This window comes from Meles meles, chromosome 11 (assembly GCF_922984935.1).
Source record: "Meles meles chromosome 11, mMelMel3.1 paternal haplotype, whole genome shotgun sequence".
Taxonomy (NCBI): Eukaryota; Metazoa; Chordata; class Mammalia; order Carnivora; family Mustelidae; genus Meles; species Meles meles.
In genome coordinates this window covers 66,454,468-66,469,691 of record NC_060076.1, presented here as the reverse complement: position 1 = coordinate 66,469,691, position 15,224 = coordinate 66,454,468, and the positions used below count along the sequence as shown (strand labels likewise).

Genomic DNA, 15,224 nt, shown 5'->3' with positions numbered 1-15,224 from the left:
ACCAGAGTGGCTCAACCTGTTGGATATTTTGTGACACATACCAACTGCCAATAACTGTGGGGAGTACAAAGTAACCAGGAGTAAGTTCTTACTTTTTCTTTACCCATTCTTTTAAAGTGGACTAAAGGCAATTCCAACGGTAACTTCTCCAAAAATATCTTAAGCAATGACATGTCTTCAGAATGGGTATATAGCCCCACAAACAACTGCTTGAAGGATCAGATTCATTTTGGGTATATAGGGCCTAGATACTTACTGAAAATACATTAACATGTATTTGATTCATCACCAAACTCTAGAAACAAAAATCAAGTTTTTTTTTTAAAGAATCACTTCATTAGAAAACTATCTGAACTAACACTCTAAGCATATCTCCAGGGCAAGGTAACTTACTAAAACCAGCAGCTTCTTCTCACCAGCTTACCTGTTATACATATATACATGGACCCGGCTGGCCTGGAGGGCTGAGTCCAGGTGTTGTCGGAGGGCTTCCGGGGTCAGGACATTAGCACCATCTTCTTTCGGGGTCTGAATCATGAGTTGAGGATTAAACATAGCCTCTTCTCCAATCTTCTGGCGAGTATAATTTAATTCACGACTTACTCGTCCACCAACTGACAAATATGTACAGGCTTCAATTAGAACAGCAACATCCCCACAAATTCATGTTCTGTTATCTCACTAGAGGTGCAGGGTATGTGATAAATGATCTCTGGTCATGAACACGTATGGCAGATGTTTGGGGGCGGGGGTGGGTAACATTCACTATTATTATTATTGGCGATGTTCATTTCACCAATAAAAAACATAAAATATATTCACTAAACCCGTGAACAACTGTCCTACCCATTGCATATGCAAACTTAATGCATACATGGTTGTGTACCTCCTAACTAATACACCATATGTGTGGAGGGGGAGGGGGAAGGAAAACTTGAGACACCCTTTTCTTGCCATCCAGACCAAATACCCCTGTTACAATTTCTTTCACTTGTGTAAACAATGTGCCCCTGCAGCCCAGTTCAAGATAAATGGCTTCAATTTACACTCTTCTCCTAAATAATCTAGCAAAAGAAACAAGGAAAGGTGGCAAATGTGTGTTCAGCACAAAACGTGCCAGGAGAAGATAAATAATGTGATTCACATCAGCTGGACTTGAGAGGAACCAAATGTCTCCGCCATGGCCCGGACAGCCAGTCTCTGGGTCCTGGCTCCACCAGACTCACCGGGTCAGCATCCTGGAAACAAAGGTGCCAGGTTCTGAGTGGCCCGGAAGCAGGCAGCCTGTGTTCCAGAAGCTCCCCATGTGATTCTGAACCTGCTGCAGAGGCCAGAACCCCGGCCCGGCCCCAGGACCAACTGGCTCTCCAGCAGGCCGGCTACAGTGGGGCAAGCCACAGGCCAGGGCAGCAAGGTATGACGCACATTGTTACTGCAAACTGTTTTTTTGCCTTCTTTCTTAGGTCCTGCGTTCTATTTTAATTATGGTTTTAGAACAGGCCAAATGCAGAGTGCTGCCACCTGGCTGGGAGGTATGGGGGGAAGGGAGTTTCACATCCCAACAAGGTAGATGTGCGGTGATACGGAAGGAGAGTACTCTTGGAGAGGAGGGTGCTTTGACCCAATAGGGCCACAGGGAAGGGGTTGCTCAGGAAGGGGCCAGGAGGGCAGCAGAGAGAGAATCCTAGAACGGCACCCCCCGACCTTTTCCCCCTTCCCTACACACACACTCCAAGGCCAGCTGATGAATCTGAACAGTGAGTCTGAACAGTTCCTGAAGTCACTGGTAAGTTGCATGTTTACTCAAAACGGGCCTTCAGCAGCAGTGTAGAAAGACCCTTCAACAATCATCCTAAGCTTTCCCACGAGGAGGAATCCTTTTTCTTCAAATTTAGTATTCAAGGACATAAACATTTGGTTTGGGCAAGTAAGTAAGTACTGGGAACAGCGGGTTGTTTAGCTCTCTTGGCATATTTTATAAACAAGGGGGCAGGCTAAAAAAGCAAATAATGCCCTCATTAGGAAAGCTAGTCCAGATTCACAGACTGGCAGGATCATCTGTGCAGGTCCACGCAGATGGTCAAGGCCACTGAGGACTACTGTGAGGTGAGGCGGAACATACTGTGGGGTGTGTCAAAGAGGAGGAGAACGGTGGGGGGCCAGCATGGGGGAGAGAGGAGGGGCAGAGAGGGGGAAATTATCAATAGGTTACAGAACCTATTAACCCTCTTGGGGCAGAAAACGTTGACAGATGCCCTGGGGAATTGCGAGGACCCTGCCACCATTCTGAAGTTAAAGAAAGACCACAGAGGAAAACATAGGAAACTGCAACAAAGGATAAATTTACAAGAAGTCCCAGGCCTTTTCAGGATGCTCTTCTAAAGCTGCCTGCAGGCAGGGTCTGGCTCCTTCAGGCAGGAATCACAATGCATTATTTCAACCAATTAACTAGTGAACTGAATTAGATTCAATCCACATTCTCTGGAGATAAAAAGGCTGTTTGAGGCTAAAAAGCCAATTATTAGTCCAGAGGTCACTTCTGAAAAGCTACAGAGCTCCAAGCCAAGGAGCTCCAAATAGCCTTTTGGGGGGGGGGGGAGCTGAACTCCTTCCCCTTTTTTGGCTATAAGACATCAATGCTCCACACCTATAAATCATAAATGTTTCCACCAGTTCCTCAAGCATTGGCATAGCATACGATCCCTTGTTCTGCTTGCAAAGTCCTACTTCCTTTTATCTTTCCTGAACCTCAAGACTTCAGGTAAATTAAAACCATTAGGTACAAACAAAAAAGTGTAACAACAAAGTGGGACCACAGACAACCCCCCCCTTCCCTGCCTAAGAGCAGCTGCCTGTGACTATAACGGAAAAAGGTGAAACCCCAAGAGAAGAGCGCGTACAAAAATAAAGATCACATCAAGGTTCATGCTCCTGGAAAGAACTTTCTACGCGCTTTCAGACCAATCTTACAATAGGTCAATTATTTTATTACAGGGGGTGTCAGAAAGGATGCTATTTGCTATAAGATACAAAATGTATTTCATAGGCTTTATAGGGTCACTTTTTAGATGGTTTAAGATATACATTTTAAATAAATGGAAATATTTTAATAAAGGTGTGTGTCTGTCATGTCTCTGGAATTGAAAATCTTTTTGTTCATTTATCTCTGTGCTCTAGGGATAAATTTAGTATTTTGCTAACATGACAACTGGTTTCAACCAAGACCAGACTATCACTGTGGGTAGACAGAGCAGCTAGAGATGAAAGATCCTGAATCTGAAGTGTCTTCAACCACCTAAGCTGTATCCCACTTTCGAGTACTGTTAAATTCAACTTCTTTTCAACTGCCATATTTTATTTAATTTATTATTATTATTTTATTTAATATTTCATCTTATATTTAACCAAATATGAATGTCTTTGCAAAATTATTCAGTCACTTTAAGAAAGTCTCACTAACATCCACTTTCCTTAATAGACAGCCGTACCACACACAGTTCATTCCCCGACGAGCAGATGAAGACGCCTACTGTGTGCTCAATGGTGGGGTGTTACGGTGGGTGAGGACAGCGTGTTTTCAGCTCCAAACAGCTCGCTGGCCAGTGAAGCACAGGGCTGACAGACAGACACATCGATAAGCTAACCTCACGGCAGGATAACTGCCACGGCAGCAATCAAGGTGGTGATGCCACAGGAGTTACTGGGTGGCAGGGAAGGGGAAAGACCACTTCAAATGGAGTAGCCCGGGGAAGACCTAAATGGAAGGAACATTCAGCCTGACTTTGAAGGGCTGGGGGAACAGTGCCTGGGCAGAGGAACCAGCCCCCCTTCGGGCTTGCAACAGGAAGAAAAAGGAGGCCGGTGTGGCTGGAACGCGGTGAGACTATAATTATGTCATTCACTTGGTTGCGCTGGTAGACTTAGCTCCTTCTCGGGTGTACCTGTGTCATAAACTGCGCAGCATTCATACACTCTTACATCAGTATTCACCCAAGGGGCTCTGGAACGAGCTACCAGAAACAGAAACCTCTCTGGATGGAGTGATTTTACGGACTCACCTGACTTCTGCTACCCTAGCAAAAGCCTAGCCTAAATCACAGCTGAGTGACAGCCCAGAGCTATTCCTAATCTAGCCCATCTTCCCCAACAGGCATCAGTGTGAGGCTCCAGCGGCCAGAAAGCCCCCACAGAACCCCTTTCAAACGGCTAAAACCCCAGGTGCAGTCTGGGAAATGGTTTCTGACTACTGAGCAGAATGAGCCATAATTCTCAGTATTGGTGATATAGATATGGGTACATACTGACAGCTAGGAGCTTTATGGAGAATATTTACCCATTTCCCTTTGGGGAGGCCTATTGCTATTTCTTAATTTTTCTGCACCAAGCCAGTACAATGAAAGACTTTCACGTGACAAAAGGGGAAAAATACGAAGGCTACTTGGTAGGGATCTGAATGAAAAACAAGCCCAGTGCAAAAATAACATGCATATTCCTCATATTCTGAAGTCCTCTTATACTCTTTTCCCTCTTACAAATGCAACAACTTTTAACAATAAAATAACAACCAAACTCTTTGAATGAGATGCGTAAAAAATATTATCTCAGGATCCCCGGGACACAAAATAGCCTTTCAAATTTGTGTATGTTTTCCATTTGCAAAACCATTTCACATGCATTCTTTACCTATTTATAAATATTTTGCATGGTGCTGCCTCCCTGCTGAGCTGGGCAAGCTGGACTGGACAGTCAGGAGAGGAGAACCAGGATCAGAAGGGCTGGGTTCTGAGTTGAAGCTTTGCAACAAATCCCCAACACAGCTGGGCCTCAATAACCTTCTCTGTGAAATGGGATGAAAACGCTTCTACTAACCTCTAATGTGGTGTGGTATTAACAATGTGTGAGAAGTGTCCCAAACCCTTAAGCAGGAGCTGAGCAGGCATCCACTCATCTGGTCACTTATTCATTTATCACAGTCCATGGAGCATCGCCCTTATTTTACAGAAGAGGAAAAGTCGCTACAGTGGGGGGGACTTGCCCAAACTCACCCAGCTGACAGGAGGTGGAACCAACCCTCAACCCGGCATCCAACTTCCCTGAGAGAACCTTGTGGCTCCTGAGCACTTGTTGAGGACACAACTCTAAGAGAGCCAAATTCCACACACCAGGCCATACCAAGCTCACAGCTAGAGGTTTTAGAAAGCTCCAAAGTATTACAAGGGACAAACAATTGGTATTTTTTAATTTAAAGAACAACAACATTGTCTCCCAGAGTGTTTCCTGCCACCGAGAAGATAGCTTTTCCAATAGAGTCCCATGGGTGGCTGCCAACAGGCCCCCATTTTCCTTCTGGTTCCCAAGGGGGGCCTGTCTTAGAGGGGGGCAGAGAGATGAGGGCATACAGAAAGCAAGCTGTCTTATGCCTCTTTACCTGCAAATTCTCTAGAAATCTGAGGCTTAAACCAATTCTTCGAAAGAGGTGGGGTAAAAAAGCATCACTTGTGCAAAGAAGTTCTCGTTCAAATTCTGCTGATCCTTTCCTCCTGAAATCAAACCATTATGGCTTTCCAAGGGGAAGAAGGTTCAGCTCAGGTGGGAAACCATTCCACCCAAGGATCCGTACCTCAGGGCCAATGCTATTCCAATCCACGGCCGACGAGAGATGCTGCCCCATGATGCTCTCCCGCCTCGTACCAATCCTCAGCACAGCCTCTGTGCAGAGCTTAATAAACGCCTGTGGCACTCATGCAAAAAGCTTTTAGCAAAAGCTTATTGTGATCCACATAAAGGTGATCTGAGGAACCAAACGAAGTGCTGTTCCCAGTAAATTCCAAGTCCTTACCTCGGCACACCAGGCACATGCGCACACCCGGCGTGTCAGAGGAATGAATGAATGAACAGCCTCAATACAGAGCCTTGGGAACAGGCAGTCATCTGTGTAAGATATTAATTCTTCCCAAAGCCTCAAAAAGTCAATCAGTCAAAACAAATGACCCTTTCAGCCTGAAAAGTACCCACTCAGAGTCCAATTAGGAAAATGGGGTCTGTGTATATGCAAGCTGAGCATTTGCATTTGATTAATCCCATGAATTCTCTAACAGCCTCTAGAGAGATTTTTTTTCTTCCCCTTTAGTTACTTCAGGTCCTTCTTTCAATGTTGCGATTAGTTATTGTGAGGGTGAAAAACTACAAATCTCCAAAAGGGTGTAACTGCAAAATTATTAGCACCAGCTCATTTTCTAAATTGAAAAAAATGAAGATTCAGTAATTTGGGCAATTGGCTGAAAACTCCTGAGCTGTGAGTTTTAGTCACTCTTCCAGCCATCTCTTTTATTCATGACTAGCCAACTGCTGCTTAAGCTTCTGGGCTGTTTTTCTCCTCGTGGGATTGTGCCCTTGGGTGTTGCCATGGGAAAATGCTAGAATCAGATAGCCCAAAGAGAATTTGCCTTCATGAAGTGAGCCCAGTGAGTGAAAACCACGAAAACAAGACAAGAGCAGGACACATCCCCACACCTCCCCAGGGGCAGCCTGGGGCAGGAGGGGAGGAGGGTAGGGCGGAACTCAGTAGAAGGGGTAGCGGGCCTGAGCATGCGCCCCTGCCACAAGCCCCCATACCAGCTGTTTGTGATGCCATCTGTTACCGCCCAGGCTGCTTCTCTGAATGGCTTTCCCTGAAGCTGCCCGCTCACCCTGTCGGACACGATCAGGTCAGCCCAGCACTGTACCCACCCCAGACCTGCCGCCTGCCACAGCTCCCCCCACCTGGTATTCTCTCTCTCCAGGGCCACCAGCTCCCAAGATAACACTGCGTCTGTCGGGAGACCCATTCTTCCCCAGTCATTTGCTGCTGTGGCAAATGAGGGCTGCGGTCAACCCCACCAAAGCCAGGCCGCGTGAAGTCGCAGCTGCAGACTCAAGGCGGTTCCTGGTGTCCTGCTGGACGTAACAGAATGGAGCTCTGCTCTGTCCCTAGCTGTGCGCTTGCCCACTGTGAACTGCCCCAGGCCCTACGGTGATGTCGCCTGAATGCTCAAGTCCGCAGCAAGTAGTTTTAACCCCAAGTCCTTTCTTTCTGCAGGAGCCACAAGCCTGGGAGAGGCAGAGGGAGAGCAGCTCAGTCAGAGGCAGTGCCGGCCCAAGAAGCAGAACTCGCGACGTTACAGCTGTGATCAAGTCCTAAGTTCTTAGGTTAAGGCCTCCTAAAGTCTTCGTTAAAAAAAAAAAATAATAAAATAAAATAAAATAAAAACCACACAACCCAACCACTACAACAAAAGCCAAGTACTTGCATGGTGGCAGGGCTCTCTACCCCAGCATTCAGGCCCCTGAGTATCATTAACCCCAGCTCCCTTCTCCCAGCTTCTGTGGGGCTGACATCACCTTTCCGCTCTGGACAGTCTTCTTGCCATTATCCAGCCTGGGCCTCCTCCTGGAGCTGCACAGGGGGGAAAACAATGAGAATCCCCACCTCCACAGGCAGGCCGGGGCCAAGGACATCACGCCGGCCCGCTTTATCTTCCACACTCACACCGGGGGCTACCCTTGGGGGATTCTGTTGCCATCAGGATTAGCTGGATTAGGGGTTGATGCATAAGGACCCCCTGGGGCTGGGAGGAAGTTTCATCACCAGGTCAGCGTGGTGTGAACTCTGTTCTGTCACCACCACCACTCCTTATAGCCACCAACTGAAAAAGGGGAGGGGACAGCAGGAGAAGCTTGGAGTGCAAAATGCATGACCTTGGCACAGCTATAAATTCCCCCATCATGCATTTCCAAGGGCGTGGGCCATTCAAAGACAGCCCTCCTTTCAAGCAGGAGCCCTACGAAAATGGGTCTGACAGTGGCGGTGAGCGGAGTGGTAAGCCGAGCTGCCCCAGAAACACAACACAAAGAAACTTCTAGTCCTTTGCTAAAACCAGTCAAGCAATTTGGGAAAAGAGCTGCGCCGTTAAAACCTTATATCATAGCCCTTATATCATGCGCGGGGGGGGGGGGGGGCATTTATTTGAAGGAAAACAATGGGGGGCAGGAGTGGAGGTTGGGCAGTAAGAGGTCCGCCTAAGCCAGAGGACCTACTCTTAACTCCTTTTCAAAATTCAGTGACTGAAACTTTTCCTCCCAAGAAATCACTTGGCCCTTTTACCTACCCAAACCCGCATCCTGGCTGTCGCTCATGTGCTCCCTGCAAGAAGCAAACACAATTTATAGAGAAAGCAGTGGGATTTCTGCAAGGGTGTGCGAGGGTGTGTGTGTGTGTTTTATAGAACAGTCCCTCTTGCACAGAACTGGGCTGTTCCATCAAAGCCGTATCTGTTATATTTCTGTCTTTCTCTTCTGTTTGGCGTATTCACCAACAAGAGAAAAGGAGGTAAGCTTTGGCGGCCCTGACCTGCAGCTGGAACACAATACTTTCGCACAGCCCTGCCGACCCCTGACATAAATTTTACACCGCAGCTGGCATTTACACACTCAGCATTACCATATGTATGGCTGCTCGGTGCTAATTATGCTAATCACCTGTCTAACTCGCTGCTGCGAAAAATGGTTGTATTTAGCACTCCAGTGCCTACCAATGCAGCTTACTGTGTGGCTGAAATGTACATTCAGACGGCCCTGAATGGCAAGATTTTTCCACGTTGCTGGCTACATTCAGGCCTCAGAAAAATTTATTCAAGTCAACTGGTTTCGGTCCGCAACAAAAAAGTTACGAGAAAAAAGTGAGTGTGTTCTTGCCCTAACATTCTGGATCTGCTTGCAAGCAAAATGATAAATCAATTGGTGTGGGAAACAAAAAGGGAGAGAGATTTCTTTTGGAAGCCATGTGAAACTGTAGCCTATTTAAAAAAAAAAAAAAAGAAAAAAAGAAAAAGAAAAAAAGGGTCATCCTATTCCCCAAATCTCTAGAAAGAGCAGTTAATAGATATTTAGCCCTAATCCCAATTCTCTCAAATTGCAGGCTTTGTTTGCAATTAAGCAAGGTATTAAACATGTGCAATTTTTTTTTCTGGATCATGTGTGGACTAAAATGATGGCATCATATTTATTGTTTTTAAACTTACTGCAACAATGCAAGAAACGCATGGGGGAAAAATCAGGTAAGAAAGAAATAATTTCTTAGGCAGCAAGGGAAAATTCTTTTGTTATACTTAGAAAACTTCTATTTAAAAAGACACTGTGTCTATTTCGTGAAGTTTTCTAGTTTCTCCCCTAAAGGAGCAAAGGAAATCAGGGAATGGGGGTGGGGAAATGGGAGAATTCAAAACAGAAAAACAAAAAGTGCTGGGGGAGAGTCAAGAACCCTACATTCTCCTTAATCTCAAAAATTCCCATTTTTACCATCACTGTTTCTAAAAGCAATGTTCTCAGAGCACTCTGTAGTATGGATTTCTAAAATCGGGATAATATCATTGCAGATTGTTTAAACAATTCCCCAAGTTCAAACTGAAACCCCATTTCCTCCTAACTCACAAAAATACCTTCATATTAATGTTTTAAAACCCTCAATTTAGTCAGTCTAAGGACTGCTTAGTACTAGATTATTTGGACGTACAGATAATGTCTAGGCAGTACAATTTCCTCAAATCTCCAGCAGCACTATAGAAACACGTTTGACAGGAGGGGCGGCCCAAAGCTCTTACCTTCCAAGGATCGTCATTAGTAGACGTTTTACTGAACTCTAGAAACTGGGAGCCAACTGGAAGGCTGTTTATTTATAACATATCTTACAGTACATCTATATATCTATATAGATATAACATATCTATATAATATATCTATAATATAACCTGGGCTGGCCCCCAGCGCTACCACACGTCTGGGCAGCTCTGTGCCCTCGCTTTGATGTACACACAGAAGGAACACCGACCCAGGTTTTCTCAGACCCAGGAGAGCATGGTGGGAGAAGCTGCTCCCTCCTTTTGCTTCACCCACCTTGCCGTGTAACTCACAGCAGATGAAAAGGGTGACTACACAGCAGATGAAAAGGGTGATGCTCACAGATCCTACTGGGAAAACAACAGCTTGGTTCCTATCAGCCCCTCCCCATCCTGTTCCACATTTTATCAACTTATCTGACCCAGTGAGGCAACATGATCCAAGCCACATCTTGCTCTCCTTGGCATCCCAATTCAAGTGGCTTTTGTTTGCCAGTAAAAAGTATTAATTCCTCTAGGTTTTCCTAGTTCCAAATCTTGACTGTGCCAGCAAAAGCCCAAACACCATGACCACTACCGGGCCGTTGTAGAGCCCAGGGCATACCTCTCGGCCCCTCCCAGTCTCTGGCTCTTCTTTAATAGGAGCGGACCACCCTGCCTCATGGCACAGAGCAGTGTTTACATTGCAGTACTTGACTGTGTAATACATCTGGCATTTTTGGGCAGGATTCCTGAGCTAGGGGCCAGAAGCCCTTAAGCAATGATTTAAGGGGAAAAAAATTGGGCGCATGGACTTCACAAAGCCCACTTCTAGTTCCTTTTGCTTACTTTTGTACACTGTTTCATCAGTAACTGAAAACTCTTTTGGTTGATAAACTGGGGAAACTGATTCTTTTCATTCATCTTAACGACAATACAGCAAGTTTGTGCAGTGGTACAGAGACTTGCTTCTCACTAGCCTCACCTCACCACACCTCACCAGTGGTATTGTGGGACCCACAAGTTGTGTGGACAATTTGGGTCAACTCACACCTGGGTTTCTAGAAATAAGGTCCTCCCTCCACATGATAAATCTCTCCAACAACAAACTTGTCATTCATTCGCAGGTACCTGACTGCCCGCCAACAACAGTTTCCCTAACACATAGTTTTTCCAACTATGCTATAAACCCAAATACAACACAATAGTTATAGTCTTGAAGGGACTGGGGACAGAATGCATCTTTCCCATATCTTTCTCTACAACAGTCAAGAGGTTTCTCAATGGCAGCATTCTACTATTTTGGAAGATGGAATTATTCGTGTCAAACCTAAAGATACACACAAGTAGAAAAATAGGTATGACCATATAAAGGAAAAAAAAAAAAACGCCCTAAATCCAGTTTAAGGGAAACAAATCCAATAGGTTTTATCATGAAGGACCCAAATTCAGAGTTTGGGAGCAGAGAACAAGTAATAAAAGTGCTTATAGCTTGATGACCCTGATGATAGCTGTGTGGTCAAGGAGGGTTCCCACTAAGAAAATCCCAAGGAGTTTCCTCCTTATGAACTGCTGGAAGCGTCTTCATGGGCAAAACCATCTGCTCTCTGGGACCTCTCGTGTGGATAGTCCATCTAATGTAGCAGAGTTGGCCAAAATTTGAATAAGGAACTCCAAATCCTCTTCGGTGCTCCTTTTGCCTTTGGTGGGAGTTCCACACAGGGAGAACCTGAAGTATGGTGCCTGGGTTAGATGTCTTGGTTTACATTTTACTTAGCATCTCAAGGAATGCTAAAGGGCCCAGTTCTTCTGTATTTCACACAATACATTAAACACAGGGGACCAAGACGAATTTCACACTCCATCTGTTGGTGAATTCTAAGGCACCTCAAAAGTCCAAAAAAATGCCATGGCTCTTCAATAGGGGAAGTGCATCTTCTGCTGACAAGACCCCATCAAACAGTAAGGTCGGGTAACCAACCCTTACTAAGATAAGAACGCCAAGGATGCAAACGGCAGCTTCCCATGTGGTATCTCCCACAGCTGGTTTGAAATAATACATTTTCTAATTCCCTCCTGTCAGTTTGTGATTAACCAGATTTACTACCATTTCAGATTTCACACTAGTAACTCCAGAGATCCACTGGGAGGAAATGATTAGGGCAGTTTAGGAGTAGGTGGGGGGAAAGAAGGATGGGAGAGGGGAAGGGGAGGGAGGGAGAAGAGGTTCTGGGAGCCAGTGAGGGGCAAAGGAAATAGTATTAGGATCACACAGGTCTGGTGATTATTTAGGGGTGTCTTTTTTCAAAATAGTATTAAACTAGCGCTGAGCTAAAATACTATACTTCTGCAAAACAGCCTCTATTAAATATGGTCTCCTGTATAATGCTTTTCAAATATTTCCGTTATTTGTTTTCAAAGCTAAAAAGACCTTTAAAATCAAGCCCCCTCCATCTTCTCTACCTCCCACCCCCATAAAATAGACTACTCTTCTGGGTCTAAAACTGGGCAGACAGCTGGCATGAAGCTGGGGCGGGGAGGGGGCTAATCGTAAACCATGAAAGCAGCCCCTTCCGCTGCACAATTGTGACCACCATCACCCCTCCACCCCCATACACACACACATACACACCAGGAGAAGAGGGGCAGACAAGTTACAGCTTGGCCTGAGTGGACAGAGCTCTGGGGGTCACAGGGAGGTCAGCTTTGAAGGAGAAATCCCAATGAAATATAAACACAGCATTGTGGAAACCAGACAAATCTCCCATAGCTTGTCCAGCCAGTGTTAATCTCGCCATCAGCTGTGGTGCATAATCCAAACAAATGGATCCGGCGGCTCGTACATCTGGAAGCTGTCATCTTCTGGAGCCTCCAAGCGGCAGTCCGTGTATCTGATACAGCCCATCGCCCAACCTCGCTTCGACACTCCTTTGGAGGGTGAAGAATGGTGGGCAGCAAAGAGACACAGGGGATTCGAAGGGTCAGGTGCCCTGGGAAGAAGGCACCTGAGGCTCTTTGGTATTGTCAAGCAATTATTGTTGGGTGTTGAATTTTCAGTCATTTTCTTCCAAATATGAAGAAAACCACAACTCCTTGCACCTGCTTGTGGGCACCCACTATTGCAATCTAACCTGATAAACATCTTAATTTTTCAAAGTGCACAGGGGACCAAGGAGAAGAAAGAAGCTGCATTTCAGCAGGTCTTTCTGTCTCTTCTGAAATGCCCCCAAACTGACAGCCCCAGAGAGCAGAAACTGGGGGATAATTTTGAAAAGGGGTGGTAAAGTTAGAACCCACTGGGCCCATACAGGCTCAAGGCCTCAGCCCCTTACCGTGTGCCTTTGGCTCTGTTGCGGAAGGGCATGGGGGGTGGCGGGGGGTTGTGACAGGAGCATCTGGAGGAGACCTAGACCACGAAAGAGCTAATGCACTGCACGGGCTGCCAAACGGAGCTCTTGTTTCAATGTGAACTAAATCCAGTGGTGTCTTTTCCTGCTTTTTATAAAGTCATGTTCATGCTAAACCTTCACCTTACTGTTCTTGAAATGCAACGAGGTCTGTCTTCAAAATTAAATTACCCAAAGGAAGAAAATATTCGAATATACAGCTTTTTCTTTCTTCCATGGCTTGCCCCTCTATCTCTCTGTCAACTTGTCATGTTGGGTTTTTTTTTTTTAATTGGACACTTAATGTAATTCTAAGAAAACAAATTTAAATTATTAGAATAAAAAAAAATTAGTTACCATTAGCTACCTAGGCCAGTAAATATGGAGGTGGGGAGGGGGGCATTACCTTAAAGAAAATTCTTTTGCACTTATGGCAGTGCCTTTGCTGTCACAACTCCAACATAATAAAAGCCTTCCCTCTGCACAGCATGGGTCTTCCAATGGGAATCTATCATCGAAACGAGGGCTTCTCAATGGGAGTGATTTTGTACATTCTCTCCCCCCTCAATTTGGCAATGACTAGAAACATCTTTGGTTGTCACAACTGGGAAGTTGCTACTGGCATCTAGTGGGTAGAGTTCAGGGTTGCTGCTAAACATCCTAAGAGGCACAGGGCAACCCCCATAACAGAATTATCCAGCAAAATGTCCATAGTTAGAAAACTTGCTCTAAACGGAAAGAAAGGATAGTGAAGTTCATGTATTCATGTATTCCTACAACTGCCTGAGTTCAAGAACGCTGAAGGCATCATACTAGCAAGGAACAAACTTGAGAACACTTAAAAACATCAAGCAGGCATTAAAAACATTTAAAATTTTTTTTTCTTAAACAAACAAACAAACAAACAAAAACAACAAAGTCAAAACTTGTGTCCTCTTCCCTTGCTAGTCCTCCAGAGATGTTAATAACCAAACACAAGGCAATATAGATTCATTTCAAGGCTACTATTACCCTTTGCAGTAAAAGAAGCCAGGGGCTGAGCAAAGCTTGAGGGGAAAAAAATGCTCAAAGAGATAAATGAACATTCTGTCACTGGAGAGCTGTCACAACAGACTTGTGTCTGAGACAGGGCTGGAGTGGGGGGGGGGGTAGATATTAAACGGGACAGGAGGATAAATGTGCTAAGCAAAAAGAAAAAGCCAACCAAGAAAGGGCAAGATTACCAAGTTATGTCTGTTCTGTGCCCAGAAGAGTGAAATCCAGGTGAAGCATGCCAGTAGCAGGGAGGGCCCTAGAGGCCAGATATGCCAGTACAGAGAATGAAACAGGCAAAGAAGGGCTAAGAGGGAGAGCTAGCAGCCACTCACCCAAATGGCCTGCACACACCAGAGACCTTCCTGCCACACAGCTTGGCCTTCCAGGCCTCTGGGCTCCCCACCCGCAGCCTGAAGTTCCAACTGGAGGCAAGTACTGGGTAGTTCTCCTGGAGGCCACAGCCCAGTCCACTGAGCCTTGCTCCTGGAATGCCCCAGCACCCTCAACTCTCCAACCCCTGGTGCCTGGCTCAGTCCCTTCCTGTCCAGGCTGTCCTGGAAGGTGTTCTTGCCATCCTGAGTCTGGTCTGTGTGCCCCCTGCTGGGTGGAAGTCCTCTGAGAGCACAGACTGTGGCCTTTCACCAACACCTTTCTGGAACTGTGTGCAGTGCCTGGCACAGAGCAGACATAGAGAGCGTGAGCTGAAGGGATATTTTTGTATTTAAGGAACAATTAGTCTCTCCCTGACCTTGCCGCCACTGGCATGTGTTTCAGTAACAGCAGATGTCCACTACATCATTCCACATACTCTTTTCCTGAACCTCATGACTCCAGTCACAAGTAAGCTACATTTGATATTTTTGACTTGCAAATACTATAACCCTCAGACCTGAGCTAGTACCCAATGTATATTGAGTTTCTTAAAAGAAACCGGTTGCTGTTGCAGTGATCACAGCTATCACTGTATGAACATTTTGACGACAGAGTCAAAGAATTCTTATCACCAATGTGATAAAAAATATAAGAGAATCTTTCTCTAGCTTACATTGGTCTGCACAGTGTGCCAATGTATTCAAACTGCCTTTATAAAGCCACATTTCCCCAGCATGTCGAAGTTGAAAGTCAAATCAATGATACAGCCTATCAAGTGGACCCCTTTAATTTGCTGGGT

At 45.5% G+C, this 15,224-nt stretch overlaps 1 protein-coding gene across 4 annotated transcripts in view; it reads right to left on the bottom strand.

Moving 5' to 3' along the window:
* PTCH1 (patched 1) overlaps window positions 1-15,224 on the bottom strand; it is a 69,068-nt gene that overhangs the window by 38,928 nt on the left and 14,916 nt on the right. For all 4 annotated transcript variants that reach the window (XM_046022284.1, XM_046022288.1, XM_046022285.1 and 1 more), the window contains one exon: window positions 425-614. In XM_046022284.1, the coding sequence (XP_045878240.1) occupies window positions 425-614 (190 nt within the window). The remainder of the gene's footprint in view (window positions 1-424; window positions 615-15,224) is intronic.